The following is a 26,949-nucleotide window of genomic DNA, read 5'->3' on the forward strand; positions in this document are numbered from 1 at the left end:
TGTTTTGAATGTTTTTGTTAAATTTGTTTGTTCCAATTACAATTTAAGGAACATGAAAAATTAATTTCCGTTAACTTAATGATCTCATACATGTCATGTGACTCTAACAATCAATACTTCACATTATGTGAAATTACTTTGCGAGTTGGTAATAACTATGACAGATCAAAAGTGTTTGTTGTTATATTAAAGTTGCTTTGGGCTTAAATATTTAACTTGTTTTAGTTGCAAGTCTAATAATCGTATAGCTAAATGTATATAATGAGGCACACAAGTCTACTTTCAAAATCAATAACTAATTGCTTTTTGTTTTTTCGATTCTCACATGAGTCCTTAATTATATTATGTATTTAAAGTAATAATGAAACATGATGTCTCTCAGGTCATTCCATAAGTGTGGTTTATGTATTGCTGATCATAATAATTATTTCGTCCTATTTTCTATTCAAAGTGTAGGTTTATTATGATGAGTGGGATTTTTGTTTGTAATAGTTGTATAATCTTTTTTTTCCCGTTTTTTCAAGTCAATGTGTAAGTCTTCAACATTTCTACTCATGAATTTTGAATATTATTTTTGATTATATAAAAGAGAGACCTCAAGATTATAACGTGCAGTTTTTAATAACGAACAGGCAGCTATACCCCAATCAAGGCATTTGTCATAAAAACACATGACTAAAAGGAAATGAAAACCTGCAAAAAAAAAAAACAACACAATAATACTGAACTCTGAGGAAAATTCAAATAGCAAAATCCCTTATCAAATGGCAAAATCAAAAGCTAAACCACATCAAACGAATGGATAGCAACTGTCATATTCCTGACTTAGTATAAAATAATGGTACCTATACGAAGCGATGAATACACAGCATTACATAAATTGTGTAATTGTTAGATTAGTATGTTTTTTTCATTTAGTGAGTGCAAAAAGATTTTTAAATATTTACCAAAATAATTTAAAAAAACACCAACAATACACATTGCTGCGAGAAAGAAACTATACAACACTTTACTTATACTGTTATTTTTATTTTTACAAGTTCTACATTTAAGGTAACATCATTTTCGTAAGTATGCTGCTTCGGGATTTCAAGTACTTGTAAGTATTGCATGCTAGAGCTCACTTGCCGTATCCGTAGGTGCATTGTCCGTACGAACATTTGTGTCTGAAGCAGCACGGATGGAAAACACTGCAAGATCGTCCGATGCACCCTACACTTCTTTTGACAAGCTTAAAACAGGACACCAATAGAAATGTATATTGTTGGAAAACATTAAGTATCATACATTGATTTTATTGTTAATTTCAAAGTCTAACCATTCGGAGTAATTCACTTGAATAAGGGAAGACTATTTAACCGATCGATTTAACAAATAATAATATTTATAATACAAGACCATTTTTTTTTTACAGTATTTGATGTTCAATTAGCAAGACTATAAACATCGATAACCATACATTCTGACTGGCCTATATATATCAGATTTCACTGGTCAAAACATTACAAGAGTGTGATTTAGCATGCGTGTTAGCTTAATAATAAAATCCGACTCATCTTCTGTATTTCCAAGGAAGAGCAACACACTAGAAAGTTATGAACATATCATGAATGTATGGTTCGGTAAACCAGTTTTACACATATAGAGGCTTAATACATATAATTTTTTCCATTTGATCTTCTGTGATTATTATGACAGGCTTATATTCTGACTTATTGTACAATAAAACATATTTGTCAGACTTAAATAAGACTTTATACAGAAAGAACACACCACAATATGTGAATATTTTACTTACTTCTCGAGAAGTCCATTGTCTTCCAACATTTCTTCATTTGCCATGTTAACTTGAATTTTTTAAATGAAAAATATTAATAACGGCTTATCGGTTGCTTCACATGTAATTAAATACTGAGGATTTATTATTATTCGTTGGATATCAATTTTTGTGGATTCCATGGCTTAAGGTGAACCACGAAAATGAATTCTCAACGAATGACAAATTATCTATAGACTTGTTTTCAGACTTTCCGCAGCTTTGCTAAAGTGGTCCACTGAAACACTTAATGGACCAAAGTTTAGTTTACAATAATTTTGCTCATTATTGCTATATGGTGACCTGTTGCTGGTATTTGCTATTTTGCCTAGTTTTTTATTAATATTTGTTTCCCTGACAAACATATAACATGTATAAGAGATATACATTTTTGTGAACAAAATATTTATATGTATACAATGTAATAAGAGTCGGCAATGCCATTTTAGTCTCTGTAGTTTATTTGTCTCTGATTAAAAAACAAAACTGCTGAAATTCGGTTGTTCTCTATTTGCCTTTACTTTTCAAGCTTCATTGACCAGTTTATTGTGGAGAATGGCGTCTCTGGTAGACATAATTTTGATCCTATTATATGTGATAAATTCTTTGAACAGGGAATTCCTCTACCAACACCAAATTCGCCAGCGATAATATTGTCAGCTGTGATGGCAATTGCATTACACAAACAAAATATCATCCAATCAATTCGTATGTCATTAGATGAATTTTACACTTGTAATTGGAAAAGTTAAAATCATCAACTATTGCTTTATAAACTTTTGTATTGTGATTATATTTGTGCGAATATTGTTAAAAGATACAAATTGACAGTATATGTGATAACAGATGTATTCATTTTATGTTCATATATATACCTTCAGCAAAAACCAACAGCAGAGAAATAATCAAACAAACGGAGACTTTCATTCTTCTTTTTTACTCTTTTTAGAAAAAACTGCAAAAATATACACACATTCTTTTATTGAAAAGTTGTAATTATGTTGATGTTAAACGACAGCAGAAATATTATGCATTCTAGTTTGAATATGCTTTATTTTTTTATTGTTGTCGTGTCTTCACATTTTGTTTTAGTTTGCATTAAAATTTCATTGCCTATCATAACATCATTTTAAACATGTAAGTAAAGGGATTTACATACCACAACATTCTGTAAAACTAATTTCCTCTCACGAGAAAATTGACAACATGTCCAAAAATCCCAAATTAATACATATTACATAAATGTTTATGTTTGTTGACATCCATGGTACATCAAGAAGGTTACATCTAATTTACATAAGCTTAAAATTAGATTCACAGGTATTTTAAAGTGACATTTGAGTTGTAAAATAAGATAACATTTTTGCTCTGTCAGATAACTCTTACTTCTTTCATATTTGCGAAATGTCATACATGAGCGGCGACAAAGACAAAAACGATGGGCGAAATATACCGAAGAAACAATCAAACTCTTTTGTCGCAAATTAAATGACATCGCCATGACAAAACCAAACAGAACAAAAATACAGTATACAAAACCCAACATCGAAAACTTAAAAGTAAAATAACAACATTATACAAAACTGTGAGAAAAAATTCAAAACAAAAATACTGAGCAAGATGAACCGACAAACAGTTGTAGGGGTGATCTCATGTCATCATGAAGGGTTAACAAATCGTCGTGTTACTCCTATGTGAAAGGTTGAAGAGCTTTATCTTTAAGTACGGTATCGTACAATAAGTAATGGATAGTCTATTCTGAAACTAAGACATCCTATAATTTGTAAAAAGTAAAATAACAAAAAATACTGAACTCCGAGGAAAATTCAAAAAATTCAAAAAGTCCGTAATCAGATGGCAAAAACAAATGCACAACAGTGTTTGTTAAATTCCTAAATTGGTACATATATTTTCAAATGTAGAAAATGGTTAATTGTTTTTTAACATTTGTGTACCTCGATTCTTTGCAAATGATCAATTTGAATAAGACATATAGAACAACATCAATTACAAAATTGAAGAGCACTTTTGCCCAATAATTCTCAAACCAAGTGCTCAATATGCGTCGAAGAAAACAACCTTATTATCCGAATGTATAAAAGTTTTCACTGAAAAGGTATAGGAAAAAACGGAGGATTGAGTCTTTTAAATACGAAAGATTACCGTGAAACACCAACATCCTTCGAATTAAAAAAAAATAAAACTAAACAAATTTATATTGTGCTAAATAACAGACGCACGTTCCATTTAACACAAAATCACAAGCTGCCTCTGACTATTACTAGGTCGAGACTAAGTAAACATGATAAATAACAAAAAAATGTTGAAACGAAAACAAAATTAGTAATACACCGTAAAAAATAAGATACATGTGTATGTTACTTTGCACAATTCACACAAAACGCTAGGCTATTTCATCGCAACAAATATGCTACGCTACGTCGTTGAAATTCATTGATTTAAATAACTTACTTTTAGCAAATGCAACTGTTTACTCTGTGTGAACGTCTTTTAAAGAAACATATGCCGGCTTGAAGCTTTTGTACGCAGTTATTACGCAAACAATTAAGTAAACTCCTGTATTGTGGTTGCACGTCCCTTCGCGGTTAATGTTTGTCGTGTTCAAACAAGATTTACAGCTGCTGAAAATTGTCTCCTTTAAAAACAATTAAGTTTTGTCAATTATGTAATTTACTTCTTAACTGAATTGTAAACCTTGATGACGACAATTCATCTAGGTATTTCTTAAATACAAGACGACAATTCATCTTGGTATTTCTGAAATACAAGACGACTGAACATTAGGCCAACAATATGTACTAGGAATACATTATTTAAAAGAACAGGTTCAAATACAAGATATGCCACCTTGATCATTGTTGATATATCATGCATAATTGTTCGTGTCTTTTGAAAGTACGGTAGATTGATTTTTTGAACCAACGTTCCTTGCATATATTTTTTTGTGAATAGTTCATTCCATAAAAGTTAGTATGAGAACCTATACATGCTATCGAAAATTACTACTTCTTTGAACATTTAAGTTTTCAGTGTGTCCTTTAACCAAGAAATTAACACAATTGGTCCAATTTGAATAATATTTACCTATAGAAATAATCACTGAGCTATATTGATTTACTAGTGGTAAAAGTAAAAAAAAAAAGACAGACTAAAGTTTATTTTTTGTCGTTGATTTTTTTTCAATTGTTATTGAGACGTTCAAGGGTTAAGATCTCTTATTTTGCTGCCTTTATTTTTGTGAAACTTTTTGTTTAATATATAAGGCCAAATTTAAATATCAAAAGTACATTTCAATGATAACACTCTAGCGTATCGTGTTTAACTTTGTTTTCGTTTGTGTAGAACTAAATATTCCTACGCATTGACATTTTGAGAGGCTTAAGTCATATCGCAATTTATTGTTAACCATTTGATTGCTATCTGTTAAACAAATGATTGACCTTTGATAGTTGTTTGTATATAATGCAAATCAATCTGTGATATTATTTAAACCACTTTTGAATCTGTCCGTTATGTATGATGGTACATTCATAGATGCATATCGATATTTAAAAGTTGTATAAAAAAGAAGTGAATAAAGTGTAATAAAATATTGAAGATTTTTTCGATTTGTTTACTGGCTTTATGTAAAAAAGCTTAATTTTCATGATCATACTATTTGGATGTTTATGATAATAAAACAGTAAATAAAGTCCACTTATTATTACTTACATATATGTATGCAATTTGTACTGTCTGTTTATGAGAGAGTAAACATGATTTGCCTTTAACAAAGAACAAGTAATGTTGACATATTGTTAGTTTTGAATGCTGATACAATCCTTAACGTGAAATGTTGTATGTGATTACTGACATGTTATGCCATCTGTATATCCTAAGATGTACAAACCTGTGCAAATACCTTATTTTCAATAAGCTGTTTCGGTTTTGAAACATGTACAATTTTATCCTTATTTTAGACCTGTTCCTTGTTTATGTGGGTTTTTTTTTTTATTGAAAAAGTCTCGTGCAAACCAAAAAGTCATCCGAAGTAATGAAAAATTAAATACATATGATACAATATATTTTAAAGAGCTCATTTTGTTTATTTTTGAGCTTTTCACGTTGCATTCATTTACTTGCTATTTTTCATTTAGTCTATGTTGCATTATTTCTAATTAAACGCCATTGATTAAGTAAAGTATGCTATTGCATATAAAACAATATGTAAAGCAGACATTGTAGAACATTAATCAGTAAACTGTTTATGAGTCAATTGTCATAACTAAATTATTGCTATGGTGTTATGGTGTTCAGGGAATTACATTTATGACGAAAAGCTTGATGACAGAATAGTGGTTCATCGCGGTGATATTATGGAAACAACACTCAATGATATATCACGGATGTGTGTTTGTATTTTAATTTTAAAAAAAGACAACTTTTCATGAATGCAGCACTTAATAGATAATATCATAAACTGGATATTGATAACATTGCTTAATTACACACGATTTGCAGTACTATTTGTTACTTGTGACTACGAACTTTGAGTTGTGATGGAAGCCGAAATGTTGTGAACAACAACAGACCTTTGGCATGAACTATTGTAAACCTGCTCATTGGAAAATGGTACATCTAGGCATCACCTTGTGAAAGAGCACTTGTAACTCTCAACCTCAGTGTTGACTGTCTTTTACAAAAGAATTGAAAACAACACGTTTAATAATTTCATGCGTCCGAAGCGCTGTTCTGTATTTACCTTCATTAGGAACACTCAAAGCCAAACATTAGAAATCCGAGTGATGTATAAGTACCGAAACAGTTGAAGAGCTATATGGCAAACATACCTAAAACAAATAGCCAAATTCATCTAAGAACAACTTTGCCTCAGGGAGTTGAAACCTTAGATAGTACAAATATAGATTTTTTTTATACAAAGTGCATTCACCTATAATGGAATACATTTAACCAAAGGAATAAATAAACAGAATAGTTAAATCTCTTTAAAAAGAAAACACATTTCACTGAACTGTTTCCATCGAAAATTCAGTCTAGTTACACAAATCTGTAAACCACCTTCTTGTGTGTGATCGTAATTATCAGTATATGATATACCTTATCATTGTAGATTAAATTTTTTATGTGGACATCCGTAAACACGATATCGTGTCACAGTTTACAATTTAAACAAAATACCATGATATCAATTACTTTAAAAGTAGAACTAAAAAATACCTCGTGTTTCATATGATTGATACAGGTTTATCGTACAAAGCGTACGCATTTTTTGTGAACATCGGTAAACTAATGCCTTCTTTTTTAAACAGTCATCGATACATACTTATATATCAACCAGCAGTTGGTACGAAAGTAGGTGTCAGTTAATTTGAAATTATGTCTTTCATTAAAAGTTTATTCATTGGTACTAAATTTCCCATAAATATCACTGCACACATTTGCGACCAGTCTTTCACTTGATGTAGAATGTTTTGTAGGTTGCGGAGAACCAATTCATACTATTTGAATTAGGCTTCGGTTTACATTGGATACATACATGTACCTCATGCTCTCGATGATGTCTTATGCCTTAATGGTGGTAAGTGAAGCAATAAAACACATCTGTATAACAATTAAATAGATTAAACTGTTACATTTATTTTTATTCTATATGCTTTAATTACTTAATATAATCAGCATGTTTACCAGTGTTTACTTAATAATTCATAAACCAGATGTACTTTCGTCTACAAAAGACTCATCTATGAATCTTAAATAAAAAAAAAGACCAAATAAAGAACGAGATTGTTGAAATGAGCCTTCGTTATAATTCATTAGTATTATCCATTTTTTAAATTTTCAATGAAATGCGGCATTTCTGTAATTTATATTTTTTTCACTTTTGTGCTACTTGTAACGACATCAGATACACATCGGTCATTTTTATTCTTAATAGACACGGTCATTCTATCGAAATTTATTGTTAACTTGTTTATAAACGTTTAAGACATTGACTACACATACGGGTCTTACATGGTCGACCCTGGCTTGTGCCTTTTGGCGCATTTAAATTATTTATTTCGACCTCAAGATAATGGATATAATTTCAGTGAAAAAACAAAACTTAAATGAATAAAAAGTAAAGTAGCAAAACATTTACAAAAAACAAACAATAAAACATAAAAATAGGAGCCATCAAAAGCCGGTACAGGAGAAAAGCTAAGACAGCGAAAGTTGACATAAGCAACGTTGTAATGGTACATCAACTGCCAATGGATTGAAAGAAAAGATATGCATAATTGTGTATGTGCCGAGGTATGTGCATTTTGTTGCCATTTTTTTTTGTATCAACCGACCGAATTCCTAATAAAGGAATGTGAATAAAAGAAACATATTAGTATAAAACTGTTTTACTAGTATAAAACAATTGGGAAGAAAAGAAAAAAAATCCAAAGGGTGTATGTTCATTTTTTTTTTTGGCTTTGTGCTAGCCTATTATTATTGTAGGACTTGAAAGTGCTAGTTAAGCAGAACTATGTCCAACAGAAGACAACAGTCCTACGATGATTAACTAAAGTCCGAAACGGTAGACACAAACATAATGTTGGTGCCAACAACTTTGGGGAAAATGCCATAGATAAGCGCGAGATACTGTTAAGTTAACATAATTTGAATAGTTTCATTGTTTTTAATATAAACTGACCTGTAACGTTTGCAGTATGGTTGGTTATCTTGAATAGTCTGTTGTAGAACTGTCGGTTATAACGGTTTGACGCTATTTCACATTCACTGACTGGTAACTCTTGCAGTTTGGTTTGATCGTTTAGGAAAATATTCTGTTGTTCTACAAGTTATGGCCAGACTCCGGGTACGGCTTGATTATACTTAGCAGTCATTACTGTTGTTATTTTAATATTTATTTTGATTAAATAAATTTGAGTTAGGGAACATTAGAACGTCATTGAATAATGTGTGTCTGTGTTTATATAAAAAAGAAGATATGAATGCCAATGAGTCAACTCTCAACAAGAGACCAAAATGACTCAGAAATTAACATCTATAGGTCACCGTACAGCCTTCAACAATGAGCAAAGCCACTACCGCATAGTCAGCTATAAAAGGCCCATAAATGAAAATATAAAACAATTTAAACGAGAAAACTAACGGACTAATTGAAGTACAAAAAATGAACGAAAAACAAATATGTCACACATTAACAAACGACAACCACTGAATTACAGGCTCCTGACTTAGGACAGGCACATACATAGAGATTGTGGCGGGGTTAAACATTTTAGCGGAATCCTAACCCTCCCCTTAACCTGGGACAGTGGTATAACAGTACAACATAAGAAACGAACTATAATAATCAGTTGAAAAAGGCAGATAAGTAGGTCTTTCCACTTTTTGTGGAAAAACCTATTGTATTTGTTCTGATTATTATTATTATTAGGTTTTGTCACTTTTCTGTGGAAATACCTATTGTATTTGTTGTGATTATTATTATTTTTTTTCTTTTTTTTTTTTTTTTTTTCTTCCCCTAAATTTTTGTTCTTGCGATAAATATTTGTTTCGCAATACGTCACTTTGTTATTTCTTCTATTGTATCGTACAGAGTATGAGATTTTAAATTTCACCCTGCTAAGCCGAACAATTTTCTTTGTAAGAATTATCTACTATTCACTGTTTATCAAGTTATCTCAATTGATTATTACTTCAACTTTGGTCATTATAAAGCTTTATGATCTTTTACAAAAGGTTCGGTGACATATGACCTTGAAAATGGCAACCTGAATTGACCTTGAGAAAACAGGAGTTATCCATTTTTGCACTTTTTCATTGAATAGACTCGAAATCCATATAGTTTGTAATTTAAATACATTTAATTATTAACTAAAGACAAGAACTGACTTTCGATCAACCGGAAGTAGTCAATTATCTCCCGGTTTACAGGGAAAAGTATATAGAAACTATATATTTTGGAATCAGTGTGAAAGAAGCTATCATATGAGACCTGAATTGACATTTACTTCACTTGAAGTAGCACATTATCTCCCTTATGTCACTGAAAAGTTTATCAAAACCACTCAAATAAACTTATGATTAGATGCCAATTTTAACTTTGAGAAAAAGGAACTCGATTCTTTTCAATAAGTTTGAAAACTGATATGAAAAACCTTCAATTGCTCTCTGAACAATAGGTTTGTAACTATCTTTATTTCTTCCACCAAATTGTTATCTTGCGTTTAATTTTTGTTTCACAGTATGTCGCTTAGATATTTTGTGTATGATATCTAACAGTTATTGTTCTTTTAAGACTGACCCTGTTGAACTGAACACTTTTTATTGTAAGAGTTGTCTCCCAAAACACTGTTTTTTTTCATTTGTGTACATCTCATTCGTAGCCGTAAGAGATTACGAAAAAATATTTCACAACCTTGCTTGTTATATCCTCAGGATTTGAGGATTAATTTTTACCGATGCCATCCGGAAACTCCATATGAAAGTTATTTTCTCTCATACATTTGATATAAAGGATTGTGTTTGATATTTCAATAATATGTCTTTGTGTGAGTTATACTGAACTCCGATGAAAATTCAAAACGGAAAGTTCCTAATCAAATGGCAAAATCAAATGATAAAAAACATCAAACGAATGGACAACAACTGTCATATTCCTGACTTGGTACAGGCATTTTATGAAAACATATTAGAAATTAAAGTCTTAAGTTTTCTTTTTCTATATTTTCATTAATGAAAGTCAATTTTAACAAAAATCCATAGAACTAAGTAAGCCGAAATCGTCAATGTAAATGTTCATTTCGAACTTAAATGTGATTTTTGAAGTTATGGTACAAAGTATAAACTATCAAATGTCGATATGTTGCAGTTTTTTTAACAATTAAAAAACGTGGCATTCAATTGTTCTTCCTTATGGATATTTTGAGATTGGATTCTTGATCAAACAATTACAGAAATCCTGGTTGAAAAAATAGTTTTCATTTGTTTAAACCAAACGTTTTAAGGATGTTTGCTTCAACTTTTTACTTGTTTGGCTTTATAAATATTTTGAGCGTCACTGATGAGTCTTATGTAGACGAAACGCGCGTCTGGCGTACTAAATTATAATCCTGGTACCTTTGATAACTATTCTTGATCTGGCAATTAAAATAGTCGTTCTGTGTTAAACTAACCTTGATAGGTCGTACAACTGTAATAAATAATACGTTAGTCAACGTAATCTGACCATATGTTAAATGGCATGTACATCACACTAATTACGAACGTATTGAAACTACAGCGATATTTTAAAAATAGTTTTATGTATCTGATTTGGTATGTTCAACATTCCCAAGGGGAGATTTTTGAACGATAAGAAAACAAGTGCCATCTAATTGTGAGGTGTTGTGTATCTTGGAAAACTTAAAACATCACCCATATGTACCCTTATATGAGTAGTAATTTAGAGAATCGTATTTGAATTGAATGACAATGATTAGTTATCACAAGTATCAAATTAATTTTTTTTTCTTCAAAGTATCGCAAGTGACTTGTATAATATAAGGTAACCCCAGACATATTTTTTTAAAAGATTGTGTTAGGTGAAATAATAAAATATAACAAATATATAGTTTTTATATTCGCATGCATTCTGGCGTTCGATAATGCTGTGTTATACATGTTATAGTTTTGTAAATAGAGATAAATTGTTTTCAGAAGTGTCAGAAAAAAATTACTATAAAGTATTTTAATACTATTTAAACATACATCCTTAATATTACACTTCAAATACTAGATCACCACGAACAGTAAGCTATAAAGGGCACAAGATGACTACTGTAAAACAATTCAAAATTCAAAACGTTCTAATTGTATTAAAACGATAAATTACGTATATCTATGAAACACATTAACTAACAACAACTACTGCACAACGGGTTCATGACTCAGGACAGATTAGAAAAGAGTGTTATCTTTTTTTATTATATGCTATTCCTGTGTAGTTATTCACACATATTCTAAGTCGGACTAGGACTTCTTTACGAGTTTTACTGTGCGGATTGTTGTGTGTTCCTTTATTCTAAATTGGGTAAAATTATAGGGGGATGGTTGAGATCTCACAAAATATGTTTAGTTTATTTTTCTGTTTTAGAGTTTTACAGATACTTGTCTGATGGTTGGAATAACGTAGACAAAGAAGTTGAAGAACATGTTCCTTATATAAACATTTGGCATGGAAAATTCCCGCATATTACAATAATATAAGTTTGACGTCAATTTTCCCTAAAATAGTTTTATACACTTTTTTGGGGGCCAGCCGAGGCTGCTTCCAAGTGAGGGATTTTCTCCTTATGTTGAAGAACCATTCGTGGCCTTCCGCTGTTATGTTACCTGCACTCTGGTTGAGTTGCTGTCACTTTGACATATCAATTATATGGATTTGATTTTTTCATTTTTCTGGTTGACTTAAATTCGAGACGTGAACTTTTAGAGTCTCGTGTTCAAGATATATGTTCTGCAAATCTTATTTCATAGTTCAATTTTTGTCTATGGCCATTTTTATATGTACATAATATCTGATTATGTCGTTATAAAGTAAGAAAAATGTAAAAAAAATATGTCTACAAAAGTTAATAGACTTGTAAATCGTGTATATCCGTGACTGGTAGTAGAGCCAGTGAACAGTACACTTCGATTAACCTATTTGAACACAATCCTGTATTAATTGTAAAAAAGAGAAACAATAATTATCATTCTTGAATCAACACACAGTTACGGTTGTATTTTCATGTATGTATTTTTTTTTATTTATCTTAATTTAAAAATTGAGACCTTTTTGTATTTTCATTTAAATGACCAGTGAATAGCGGAACTTGTGTCCTTGCTTTCATCAACATGTTCAAAACCACTACCAGACATCCTTATAATGCTAAATGCAAAAGGGACTATCAATTTTTCGACATTTGCCAGGAAAAAAAACGTTCATTAATGTTGTTCTTGATTACAAATCGTGTAACTGTGAATACGTGTACAGATTCGAGAAGACTTACTTTATATGCTTAATTTCATAGCAAGCTAAACCAAATAAAAATATCCATATCGATTTCCGGGTTTTTTTTAGATTCAACAAGCGATACTATCGTAATCCTGTATGCGCGCACGTACACCCCAGTTCTATTTAAATCAAAACATGTTTTTTCATAAAGCTATGCAGAGGGTAATACTAGAACTGTGGTGAGATGAAAAATAGCAATATATAATTTGACTCCATCTGTTTTCAGGTGGGTCCCACATATTTAGTCCAAGTAAATGCTTTGTGCTGAAATGTTATATTCCTTATTGCCAAGGGGTAAATTTCGATATTAATTCATATCAAACAATAGGTTTACAAAGAATAAAACTGTCACATGTAAACAAATGACTAGTTAAAAAATAGTTTGACCAATTGAGCATCTCGGATGATAAACACATCTGTTAATATTAATCAGTTTTCCATAACATAAAATTATGTCTTTGTCAATGCTAAAAGCCAATTCACTACAAACCAGCGACGAGAAAGCAGGATAATTATGAATGTTACTTTGACAAGTAAAACCTGGTATTTACTTTTTTGTTCCTACTTAGATATAGCTATTAAGGCGCATATGTGTTTGTATTAATAATCATTTAAACAACTAAACTCATGATCAATAACATCAAATCATTATCATGAAAATCTGTATATAAAACATCCGTTATTCCTCATACAGTCACAAAATAATACTAAGATAATGTTTACACATACATACAGTAACGCAATTACACTAAGATAATGTTTACACATACATAAAGTACTAATGTGCAAAGTTTGGTCTCACAATGTGTGTTGCTCTGGGTTATACAATCAATTGAAGATAAAATAAGGAAGTTTTTATTAGGTTTATTATTATTTAATGTGTTTCAGTATACACTTTAGAATACTAAGAAGAATGACGAATTTTATTTGGTGTGTGTTGTTATTGGTGTTGGTGTCTGTTGGAGTAAGGAAGACAATCTACTGAGTCTTAAATTGAAACAGAACATAGTATGAGTTCTTTTTTGTTTAAACCAGATCGAAATATAGATTTTATTGAAAAGAACATTTGACCAATTTAGTTGTATTAGACACTATTCTATATTTGTTTAAAATGGAACGGTCATTTGAAAGCAAAGACTGTACTAATAAGCAAACACACGAAACCTAACTCACTCACAGAAAATAGTATTGAATGATTCAAAAAGTAAGACAGAAATTAAAACTCAGGAATAAAACTGAAATGAAGGACTACCGTTAGAAAAGCTCACGGACAAGTGTCAACGGTTTGTAAATTTGAGATTAATTTTTTTATTATAATTTAAAACTGCGAACAAATTTCAAATCTATAACATCGCACGCACAAGATATGTATTTCGAAGAACAAGATAAGAATATCAAACATCTGAAATACTGATTATATATTAGACAAATGAAACACATAGGAATATAAAACAAATGAAAACGGCACATTTTGCAAAAGACATCATGTTGTTTAAGCGTTTAAGTCTCCATGAAGGTTACGAGCTATTTATCCGAATTTTGGTACAATAAAATTGAGAATGGAAATGGGGAATGTGTCAAAGAGACAACAACCCGACCAAATAAAAAACAACAGCAGAAGGTCACCAACAGGTCTTCAATGTAGCGAGAAATTCCCGCACCCGGAGGCGTCCTTCAGCTGGCCCCTAAACAAATATATACTAGTTCAGTGATAATGAACGCCATACTAATTTCCAAATTGTACACAAGAAACTAATATAAAAATAATACAAGACTAACAAAGGCCAGCGGCTCCTGACTTGGGACAGGCGCAAAAATGCGGCGGGGTTAAACATGTTTGTGAGATCTCAACCCTCCCCCTATACCTCTAACCAATGTAGAAAAATAAACGCATAACAATACGCACATTAAAATTCAGTTCAAGAGAAGTCCTAGTCTGATGTCAGAAGATGTAACCAAAGAAAATAAACAAAATGACAATAATACATAAATAACAACAGACTACTAGCAGTTAACTGACATGCCAGCTCCAGACTTCAATTAAACTGACTGAAAGATTATGATTTCATCATATGAACATCAGGCACAATCCTTCCCGTTAGGGGTTTAGTATCATACCATCATAACATATATGAGAAGAACATAACCCGTGTCATGCCAACAACTGTTTTTAGAATAAATGTCTTTAGATCCGACGCAAAGACCTTATCAGTGACTCAATATTAACGCCAAAATATACAATCTTTAATGACTTGACAACAGTATCGTAATTATATCCCTTCTTAATCAGTCTATTTAAAGGTTTTGTAAGTTTCTGAGGTGAATACTGACACCTTTGTGCTTTATAAAGAATATTTCCATAAAAAATTGGATGTGAAATACCTGAACGTATAAAAAGTCTGCATGTTGAGCTATATTTACGAATGATGTCTTTATACCGATGATAAAATTTAATGAAAGTTTTGACTAGTTTGTGATATCGAAAACCCTGGTGTAATAATTTTTCAGTAATACATAAATTTCTCTCGTTAAAATCTAAAACATTGTTACAAACACGAGCGAATCGTACAAGTTGAGATATATAAACACCGTAAGATGGTGACAAGGGAACGTCACCATCTAAAAACGGATAATTAACGATAGGAAATGAAAAATCATCCCTTTTATCATAAATTTTAGTATTCAGCTTTCCGTTAGTGATATAGATATCAAGATCGAGGAAAGGGCAGTGGTCATTATTAGTATTAGCTTTATTTAAAGTAAGTTCAGCAGGATAAATTTCAGTAATATACATACTGAAGTCGTCATTATTGAGAGCCAAAATATCATCCAAATATCTAAAAGTATTATTAAATTTGTTTATCAGATGTTGTTTTGATGGGTCTTTGCTTATTTTTGTCATAAATTGTAACTCATAACAATACAAAAAGCATAGTATACATCTGTATTATACGTATAAGAACACTTGTGAGTACCTAAACTTCCCTTAGATGTCTATTCATTATTGAAGTTATTGAGCAAAAAAGATAAATGAGAAATTGTCTACCTTTTCTTGATACATTAATAAAAGCAAAAATTTGCTTTCAGTCAACAAGGCAAATGAAGAAATTATGAAAGTCAATGGACAGATTCAAAGGTACGTATAACGTAAAATTAAAGCACCTTGTTCCTTTACCGATTAATCTTTATTCCAGTTAAAATCTAAAAAAAAATATGCTTTTGATTGAAAGCGTCTGTTTTACAGGTTATTTTACATATAGTTTTGTCAGAAAGTTAGTAATTATAGCATACATGTATATCAAAATCAAAACATTCAACGCTCTTTGCACATGTTGAACACATACACACAATTTGTTTGTTTTAAGTTCTCTCATGCATAGGTACTTTAATCGTGTAACAGGTAAATATATAGTACTAGAAGTTAAAATAAGCGAGACCCTCTATTCCTATATTCAGACCCATACGCAAATGCAGTTAAAATTTAAAAAAAAAACGCAATGCTGAACAAAGTTCATTTAAATGATTTTTAAAAAAACTGTAGAATGAAAATATTATAGAATTTAGCTTACAAATAGTAATCAACACAAATATGTCAATGATGAATATGCCAAATGGTAATCATAAGACGTTCTGTGTTCAATATGCACATATTGTGTTGCTACTTTTGAGTAGAAACATTGTACTAAGTCACATTTACATTTTATAACCGTCCAAGTCATCCATGTTTTGTCAAGGATCTTAAATTCCCCCTCCTAGTCATCGACATTTGATGATGTTACACACATACATGATACACACTGCTGAATCTTATAAATATCAAACACGTTATGAAGTCGTTAGATAGTGCAAGATATTTGTGTGAGTTTGACAGTGGATAAATTCAGGACAGTATATTTGTTGGTTACAAATGATACTAAAGGCTTTATAGGCGAGTGATATGAGAGCCAAATTTACATTTTTAATACACCTACCTAACACATGGCTAAATTATATATCACTGGAAAGCTAAGAATGTGTACTTTCTAAATATCCCGGTCGTCAAAAGAAATTATGGTGCATTTTTTTTTAATCGAGGTCAAAGGTCATAGGTGCAATTTCAATTCACGGATACTTCCAGTAGATAAATCGATTCAAAACAAATGCAAAAACGAAACAATTTTATAAGAATGCTGTATTACAATTGGGAAAATATATTTCTATCATACTATTAATCAATTTTGGTTGATTTTAACGGTAACGCATGTTGCGTAACGTTTTCTCTCAGAGTCTTTGAAAATCAACCTTTAAGTCACAAAAATGTTTCTGTGATCGCGTTTGCATGATCTAAATCTTATAATACCTCCATATCATTTGATTACACGTATTTACATACATGTATCTGCAAATTTGATATAAATAATCCGAAACAAAATATTTGAAGCAAGGGGAAAATATAACATATGACGTATTTTCAATTGTTTAGAAAAAGTCCCACGATGAGCTGTACATTAAAATTGAGGAAGTGTATGGTCTCCTGTTAGTTTGAAAGCCTGCCAACCGCTTCAAGATTAGACAACCATAGGGCAGATTTTTTTTTATTATTGTAGTGCAATATGTTGAGTCTGGATCATTCCGCGTTTTCATTTACATCACTAAATCAGATATGATAAGAGTACTATAACTAACATTACTAAAATGAGTAAAGCACTACTAGTATATTTATATCAACAAATTGACCATTTTGATTTAAAACATCACAAGAAAATATGATCACTCATTGTACGTCAAACTGTGTTTGAATTTACTTTAGTCGGCCGCCGTGTATCTTGAGATATCTAATTATTCAAATAACACTTGACAAAGAAGCTTTTTTTTTTAATTAATTAAATTGAGAATGGAAATGGGGAAGGTATCAAAGAGACAACAACCCGACCATAGAAAAAACAACAACAGTAGGTCACCAACAGGTCTTCAATGTAACGAGAAATTCCCGCACCCGGAGGCGTCCTTCAGCTGGACCCTAAACAAATATACACTAGTTCAGTGATAATGAGGACAAGGTTATCATTTAATATAAATATTGAACCTTTTATTTGGCTTTCTTATGTTAAAATCCCGTTAGCGTATAACCTAAATGATCGAAACGTTGGACCAATGGGATGTTGGACCATTTAGATATCGGAATATTGCGATATCGGAATATTATAGCTTCATTTTAACTTGTAATCTCATTCTTCTTATCGGTCAACATATCCATACATGCAAAGACAACTGCCTTGGCATGGGCATATATCATTATCAGTACAGCAGAGGTTTTGCTCAAAGCGGAACAAGATCTAGATCTGCTATTTACAGATTGAATTACAAATTGGGAGTGGACATGATGGATTTGTCAAAGGGACACCAACCCGTTCAAAAAGCAGGTAACGGCCGAAGACCACCAATGGGTCATCAATGCAAGAAACTCCCAAACCCGGAGGCGTTCTTCAGCTGGCCCCTAAACAAAATTTGTACTAGTTTGAAATGATAATTGACGTCATACTAAGCTTCGAAATATACTCAAGAAATTAAGATAAAAAATCATACAAAACTAAGAAAGGCCAGAGGCTTCTGACTTGGGACAGGGGCAAAATTGCAGCGGGGTTAAACATATTTTTTTGGAAATCTCAACCCTCCCCCTTTACCTATACCAATGCATGAACAGATCAAATCTTGTAGAAAGTTGCATGAAATCATACCAGACCGATGTTGCCTTTTAGCCAACCAAAGTCATACCGAAGAACTTTTATTGTTTCTGTAGATCTACATTGTCTTGGATAAAGTATTGACCACCAGGAGAAAAAGAATGCCATGTAGAATTTAGGCCCCATTTTCAATTTTTCCTGAGCAGTCAAACTTGTTAATAGTATAGCAAAGGTGTGTCCATAAATACGGTGCATTTGTAATAATAAACCTAAATGAAAAAGAGTAAAAAAAAATATTTAAAGATAATATACATTCTACTTAAGCCATAGCTACATTTAAGCTTTATTAACTGCCACAGATGCGCCATCATCCAAAAGACAATACAGAAATGTTCTGAAAGCAGGTGGCATAATTTCAAAGTTTTTATGACACATTTCTCGGTTACAACAATTAATCTTTTCTCATATAACCAATGAAATGTTAAAGATTCTATTGGAAATAAATAAATTGTTTTTAAAGTTTGCACTTTATTTAATGAAATAGATATACAGTCATATTAAAAGACCACAAAAGAATATCATCCAAGATATAGAGATTTTATTCGTAAAGGGGGAGTAACCCCTGAAAACCGAGAAAGTGTCGCCCGTTTTATTCAAAATATTTAAAATCTTAACACAACTGAACACGATCTTACAGCAACTTAGCAGGTGTTTTACCTTTGGTCTTATTTGATCTGAACGTGATCTAATCAAGTCTTATTTGAATGCTAGATGAATCTGTCTTGTTTATCTTGACACGACTGATCTGACTGAACACGGTATATCTTAAAAGAGTATGAGTGTCTAAACTGGTCTTAACGTTTTTCTCTAGCGGTAAATTAAGTCGAATAAGACTTGATCAGACCAAAATGACCGTTTCAGACCAAAATCTGGCTACTAGTGTTTGTGACTAAGTGTCCTTTTTTGTTGAGATTGGAGGGACCCGCCCCCCCCCCAAAAAAAAAAAATAATAATTAAAAAAACATTTAAAATAAATTAAAAACATATAAATCAATAGCAGTTTTAACGACATATATATCAAAGATGCATTAAAAAAGATTGGTTCCTTATATTTATTATGGAATACTATCGAATAAATATGGAAATAAATGAAGAAATTAAACTGTCTTAAAAGACATTTTATCTCTTTATCCGTTTTAATTCAATATATAAATATATATTTTTCGAAGTTGCCTTACACTTGTATTAACATTAATCAGAATATATGAAAAATGGGTTATGTTATTATACCTTTCTTGACACCTTTGATTTGTTTATGAAGTGACCAAATTTCATTTCTCTGTGACTTTCAAAATTCAATCTTTATTATTTGTCCTCAAATAAGTATAGGAAAAGATTAGTCTACTTTGTTTGAACTATAAGAACTAGCTAAGGCCATATGCACTGCTAATATATTAGTCTGTGTGGCCCATAAATCCACGCAAAATATATCTATAATTCAGTGATCTGCTGTTCTCACGCAGATAAAGAGTTGTTTTTGTAAAGTCCAGCGTGCTTGGGTGTAAAGTCTAGCGCTGTAGATCTAACGTCGTACGCGAGGAATGATTGTCCTTAACCAAGTCAGGAAAATGTCAGTAGTTATCTTATAGTTCGTTTCTGTGTGTGTTCCATTGTCGTTTTTTTTTTTTTTTTGCACTTAAGTGTTTCTGTTGTTTCGGTTGTTTTTTCTGATAGTTGATGCGTTTACCTCAGATTTAGTGTTTTACCCGGATTTGTTTTTTCTCAATCGATGTATGACGTTCGAACAACGGTATACTACTGTTGCCTATTTTTTTACAGTCCTCTACAAAGAACTATGAAATCGCCCTTGTTAGTAAGCAGTATTGTTACAAAATAAATGATAACGTAAAATATCTTTGATTTTTTTTGGTAGCAACTGTTCTCTGAGTCTATTGCGTCAGGTTTGTTAGGTAAGTCTCAATGTGCATGGCAGCGTCCACTTACGCACGTGTAACCAAGACAGCAAGGACAGAGTCTTCTACCGCATTTCGGACTTCTCTTTACTAACCTAAACAGAAAAACTTGAAAATGACTACCCAATTTACATAGTTTTGTGACAGTCATATACATCGTTCATTGTATATAGATCGATGTATATCTGAATGTACACATAATAACAATTTCTTCATGTAGGTATATACATTGCGTCAGTAGTTATAGCAATTCATCATGTTTATAAACTCAAGTACTAACAGCCATGTCTTATAACTATAAATGTTCAAGAGATAATTTTTTCTTCACATAAAGATAAAGGAAGATGTGGTATGAGTGCCAATGAGACAGCTCTCCATCCAAATAACAATTCATAAAAGTAACCAATTGTATTTGCTAATTGAAAATTAAGCTGAATAAAATAATTTAAGACATCATAGAAGATAATTCTGTTTTAATTGGTTATTACTAAGACTTGGATAAAGAGTGAGCTATTTGTACTGTACAGTTATGATGTCTCTAGTCTAGTCAAAGGGTCAGAGTGTCCTAATTGATTAAACGATAAAATGTTGAAGTTAGATAACATGTTTTCACGTGCAGAGAAAGTTCACTTATGACCAATGCATGATTGGATTTCATCTTTCTCATTGGTCAATGATATTGCGGGTCAGCACGAGTTCACGTGTAAGTGCGTTGTGGTCACTTCCTTTAATCATCAGCATTTGATGTGTTAACTTGTGATTCTTGTCCAACAATTTGTTAAAAATTCGCACCCACATACCTCCCTTAAAAGTATCTTTGAAGTAGATATGTATAAATATTTATTTATGGGGCAGATTTTTCTCCCTAACTTTGCTATTCTTTGTCATTTATTTTATTGATATGATATCAGTTGATGTAATTCGTATTAATTATGTATTGTTATTTCATATTAAATATGAATTTTTATGTCAAATGTTTTATTTGCAAAATATAAAAAAGAAAATGTGGTATGATTGCCAATGAGACAACTATCCACAGAAGACCAACATGACACAGACATTAACAACTATAGGTCACCATACGGCCTTCAACAATGAACAAAGCCCATATTGCATAGTCAGCTATAACAGGCCCCGATAAGACAATATAAAACAAGTCAAACGAGAAACTAACGGCCTTATTTAATGTAAAAAAATGTATTTTTTGCATTTTATGATTTTGAATAAATGACATTTTTTCGTCAGTTTAGTTTTTATATCTAGTTTTTATATCATATAGGAAATCAAGCTCAGACTCTGGCTTTTGTATACATAGTATGTTTATGGTATCTAGCTGTCTGTCTTAAAAATATTATAGGTCAATGTACGGCCTTCAAAACAGAGTCTTGGCTCACACCGAACAACAAGCTATAAAGGGCCCCAAAATTACTAGTGTAAAACCATTCAAACGGGAAAACCAACGGTCTAATCTAAATAAAAAAACGAGAAACACGTATAAATTACATAAACAAACGACAGCTACTGTACATCAGATTCCTGACTTAGGACAGGTGCAAACATTTGCAGCGGGATTAAACGTTTTAATGGTACCAAACCTTCTCCCTTTTTCTGAAACAATAGTATAACACCACAACATAGAAAAACACTTGATAAAATATTAATTGGAAGGCTTAACTCAATCAAAAAACGTAAATTAACACACTATGAACGAATAAATTTGATCCGCGATACCTGAATGCTAATACATAGTTAATAAAATCATTAGGGACAAAAATTCAAGGCCAAAAGCAAACAAACAAGTTCAAACAAAGCCATGGCAAGACACCACTGAAAAATATTTAACAACCCTTAGAAAATCATCACTTTTGAAAAAAGACGGTTTCATAATATATACAGGTAAATGAAAAATAACTTTGTCGTTTTAGGTATACTACTTCTGTGTAAATAAAATCTTTCCAATAAGGAATACCAAGAAAGTTCTGTAATATAAATAAATCTAATTTAACACTTGATACATATGGGGTGGATATCAACAATAAAACTATACAATTAGAGGTATATATTTTGATTAACACTACTAACAATTTAGCAACTTATTTAACTGTGTATACTTTATTTCGGACTCAAATTCGAACGATAGAATATGACAAAAAAACGTCAGACCGCGCAACATTAAATTCAAACAATCAAAAGAATTTCTGTTTTTTTACCAGCCGAAAACTATTGTGCATCCCGAGAAAAGTGTTTCATAGGAATAGTTGTAAGATAAAATATTTGGTTAAAAAATCTACTTTTCAAGAACATGTAATTAGTTTTTAGTGGTCTATATGGCATACTATTTAAATCAACATACTTCTGACGAAGTCCATTGTCTTTCAGCATTTTCTCATTTGCCATGTTGACTGGAAATTAATGAGAAAAACATGTAAGAAGTGATGGTAACCAAACGACAAACCTACCACTAATATTTAGTCAATTGATAATATGTACAGACTGCTTTAATGTAGTATCTTAAACATGTAATATATTTTTCGAAATCTTTATTCAAGACATTGCAAAATAATACAACAATCCACTTTATTTATCAGATAAATTCAGTGTTATGTAAAGATATATTTTTGGAAAGAACTATAAACACTGTGCATCAAATTATTAATCTTATGGCCGTCCCTCTTTCATTACTTTGAAGTATTTCATAATTGTCTATGATCGATTTTTCAATATGTTTTTCCTCATATTCGAAAGAAGTAAACAGTTTTGTAACGATAACAGCGAGTGATAATCCATACACAATTCGACAACGATAACTTTTCTTAATTTTAGTGTTTAATGTCAACATCATCCCCCCACATATTGCGGGCAATTATTCTTATACTATGATGCACTCATCAGCCTTCAAAATAGATAAATTACTACTAAATGTGAAATGAAAATATTTAAAGATCTATGTTTTTCTATATCTATTTGAGATATTTATTTTGTAAGTGAAACATATGCATGCAACCCACATCTTTTTTCTCAAAATTATAAACAGTCTTGATATTTGAAATTAAAAAAATCAAAATCCTAATTTTTTCTTTTTTTCTTTTTTGGAACGTTGAATATATCCATGGATGCGGAAATTCCCTTAACATTTTGTAGGGATGATTATGCCATTACAAATAAACATATTCAATTCATAAGGACAACGTTATTTTCGTCAAAGGAATTGAATAAATTTTATAAATCATGCATATGCATCAACTACGTATACATGCGAATTAAAACATCAATTTGTTAACACATCTTATAGGTTTATTTACCTCCAACAAACATCAACAAAAGAGAAACAATTAAAAAAAAGGAAACCTTCATTGTCTGTTTTACTTCTTACTTGAGGCTACACAAAAAGTTCATTATATTTTATGTTTCCGGAAAACGCACATTAGTAGGTAAAGAATATTTTTATGGTATAAGAGGGACGATCGTAAATCGCTGCAAATACCAACATTAAGGTAGCACAATACAAAGATTTTTCATCCTCAATCAGACATCTTTAAACTAATGTTATTCCACTCATTTTTCTTTAAATGTTATAAATGAGGTACCAAAAGAAAGAAGAAGGATTAATCTTTCAAATTGTGATAATTTCATTATGACATAATTATTACATAATTAATTATCATGTAATTAGTTGCCATTCTGTGATGTCCATACTTGAATGAATTTAGCTTCTTTGTTCTTCATAGCATCCAAATAATTTTTATAGATTCTTACACAATACAGTTTGACCTCCAAAACTGTGTCTCAGATTTTTTCTATTGTATTTTATTCTCTTATAAATCTTCAATGAAGTTTGCAACATCAATTCATTAGAGACCACTAAATTCAATTGGGTATAAAATTTGTTCTATTGATGTTTTTGGAAATCTGAGACACTGTTTTGGAGGTCAAGCTGTGTTGTACAAGAATCTATAAAATATTTTGGGATGCTATGAAGAACAAAGAAGCTAAATTCATTCAAGTGTGGACATCACAATAAAGCAACTAATAACATAATAATTAATTACGTAATAATTATGTCATAATGAAATTATCACAATTTGAAAGATCAATCTTTCTTCTTTCTTTTGGTACCTCATTTATAAAATATAAAGAAGGATGAATTGAATTACATCAGTTTAAAGTTGTCTGATTTGGAGTGGAAAAATCTTTGTATTGTGCTACCTTAACATCGTCATTTAAAATAAATATTGAATAAATCTCCTTTTTATACAAAGAAAGACGCACATGAATGTCAACGATGCTTTTCTTCAACATATTCTAAGATAGAAATGTGCACAATGTCAACAGGACTATTCTGTGTGAATCGGTTTCATTTATTTTTTTAAACATAGAAAATTTAGGTTTAAAGCATTTTCTTGTAAAAAGTAAAATCACAAAAATAATGAACTTCGAGTAAATGAGTGAACTTTTCGACATAGTTAGAACAAATTGAACAACCTCAGAAAGCTATGTTATAACTGAAAATGGGAGGTACAAATATACATCACTGGCATTGTCATCAGCAGGGTATATCATATTATGTAGTTATAATCATACATCTGTGTTTTAAAAAAAAGATAGCAATACCTTGATATGCATAAACTCATCATAGTTTACAGCATAACATTTTGTATAAATATGGCCTTATAGTTTCGGTAGTATCATATTTGTCAAGTTCACTGGGAAATGTGTATGGCAACAACAGCGGTATTTCTATAAAAATGGCTATAGTTTGAAAAAAAGGTGACCAAATATAACCATGTTGAAATCTGATCAATCGTTATGACAATTGGTATAATGTTACTTCAAACTAACTATTGAAATAACAATAAATGCATGTTATGTAGCACATTTTAAGTAAAGCATGTTAAATTCGAAATCGTTTATTTTTTTTAAAGAAAAACAACGTTAATTGCTACTTCAGTGTGTAAGATTCCATATAGTTGCGATGCATTATTAACGTATTTATATTGTACTTACATATTAAGTATTATACTATCTCGAGATGATAACTGATTGAAACAGTAATACATGTTTTCAGCTTTTATACGCAAACGTTTTACAAATACAATATGTTAAAAACATAACATTTTATGTAATTTCTTGTCTTGCGGTTGTGCCACCTTTCACGGATGGTCTTTTATCACATTAGTTACTAATATTGAGCATTTATTTTTAAATTCGAATTTGAACAAACATCATATATGTTTTTTGCAACCTGGTTAGTTTAGTGCAAAGCAATATTTACAATGATAGATAATCTGTTTACAACATGTAAGTATACTATTTATAGCAACAAAGGACTGGTAAAAGGTAGAACCATTTAGTACGTAATATTTGTTGTGTTACTACAGTGATGCATAACTGAAAGAAATTACAAATCTACGAAAATTAAAGCAGTAAGTAACACATTCAAGTAAGAACGTGTAAATAAACAACGATAATAATACAATGATAATAAAAATTGTATATTCTTTAAAAGCAGTGTTACAAAACGTTAGTGAAACCAAATGAATGTTATACATATTTCATATCCCAATAATTATAGTGGCTAAGTCTGGTTATATTTGGCCTGCTAGTTTGATTTATTAAGAGACGATGTACGACGACAAACGACGGACGATGGACGTCAAGTGATGAGAAATTGTGACTTTTAGGTCAGGTGAGCTAAAATAGGTTTGTTTACATGTAAAACACATGTACTGAGGTAAGTAAACCTTATTAAAGTGCATCTTGTATGTCATGTCTTTGATCTAGACAAAAAGTCATTTAATTACAATGTTCGATAGGAACAAAATAAAACAAAAACATAAATAGCAGCCACAGAAAGCCGAAACTGAAGAAAAATCAAGACATGCAAACGAATGTGGGCAGTAGCAACGTTGTAAAAGTATATACCAACAACTTATTAAAGGGAGGATATATTTGATATGTTAAATCGTATTTGCGAATTTAGTTGCAAAATATTTTGCATTGACGAACTTATTCTAAATATGTGTATGTGAGATTAGGAAAAGAAATTAGCATAGTGTTTTATGTGTACATGTACATAAACAAGACGAAGTAAAGAAAAGACGTCATCATGGTGTACATATAATTTTGGTTGCTTTTTACTAGCTTTTTATTATTGCAGGACATCAAATTGATAGAACCCTGGAACTCTGTTTACAGGAAGACAAAAGTCTATGTCTGATTAAAACTAGGTTAGCGCAAACCAGAACTTGCGAAGAATATTTTTTTAGACTTTTATTTGATTTGCAGCTATATTATAAAACTAGAAATCCCTCATGTCCGAAACGGTTGACACAAACATAACGTTGGTACTCTGAATTTAATAAAAAAAAAAGCAAAGATAAGCTCGAATAACTGTTTAGTTAACATCTTGTATCCAGATTTTTATTGTGTTAAAACTGTAAA

General features: G+C 31.0%; 1 protein-coding gene and 1 long non-coding RNA gene across 2 annotated transcripts; both read right to left on the reverse strand.

Moving 5' to 3' along the window:
* Nucleotides 1-1,063: 1,063 nt before the first annotated feature.
* Nucleotides 1,064-4,385, reverse strand: LOC139483529 (uncharacterized). Its single transcript, XM_071267548.1, has 4 exons — nt 4,289-4,385; nt 2,692-2,771; nt 1,799-1,847; nt 1,064-1,220 (listed from the first exon to the last, which is right to left on the reverse strand). The coding sequence occupies exons 2-4, from the start codon at nt 2,741-2,743 to the stop codon at nt 1,121-1,123; spliced, it is 201 nt and encodes a 66-aa protein (XP_071123649.1). The 5' UTR covers nt 2,744-2,771; nt 4,289-4,385; the 3' UTR covers nt 1,064-1,120.
* Nucleotides 4,386-19,660: 15,275 nt separating this feature from the next.
* Nucleotides 19,661-25,621, reverse strand: LOC139483530 (uncharacterized). Its single transcript, XR_011655019.1, has 4 exons — nt 25,513-25,621; nt 23,811-23,887; nt 22,862-22,910; nt 19,661-20,603 (listed from the first exon to the last, which is right to left on the reverse strand). It is a non-coding gene; the product is annotated as an uncharacterized lncRNA (long non-coding RNA).
* Nucleotides 25,622-26,949: the final 1,328 nt, after the last annotated feature.

This window comes from Mytilus edulis, chromosome 7 (assembly GCF_963676685.1).
Source record: "Mytilus edulis chromosome 7, xbMytEdul2.2, whole genome shotgun sequence".
Classification (NCBI taxonomy): Eukaryota; Metazoa; Mollusca; class Bivalvia; order Mytilida; family Mytilidae; genus Mytilus; species Mytilus edulis.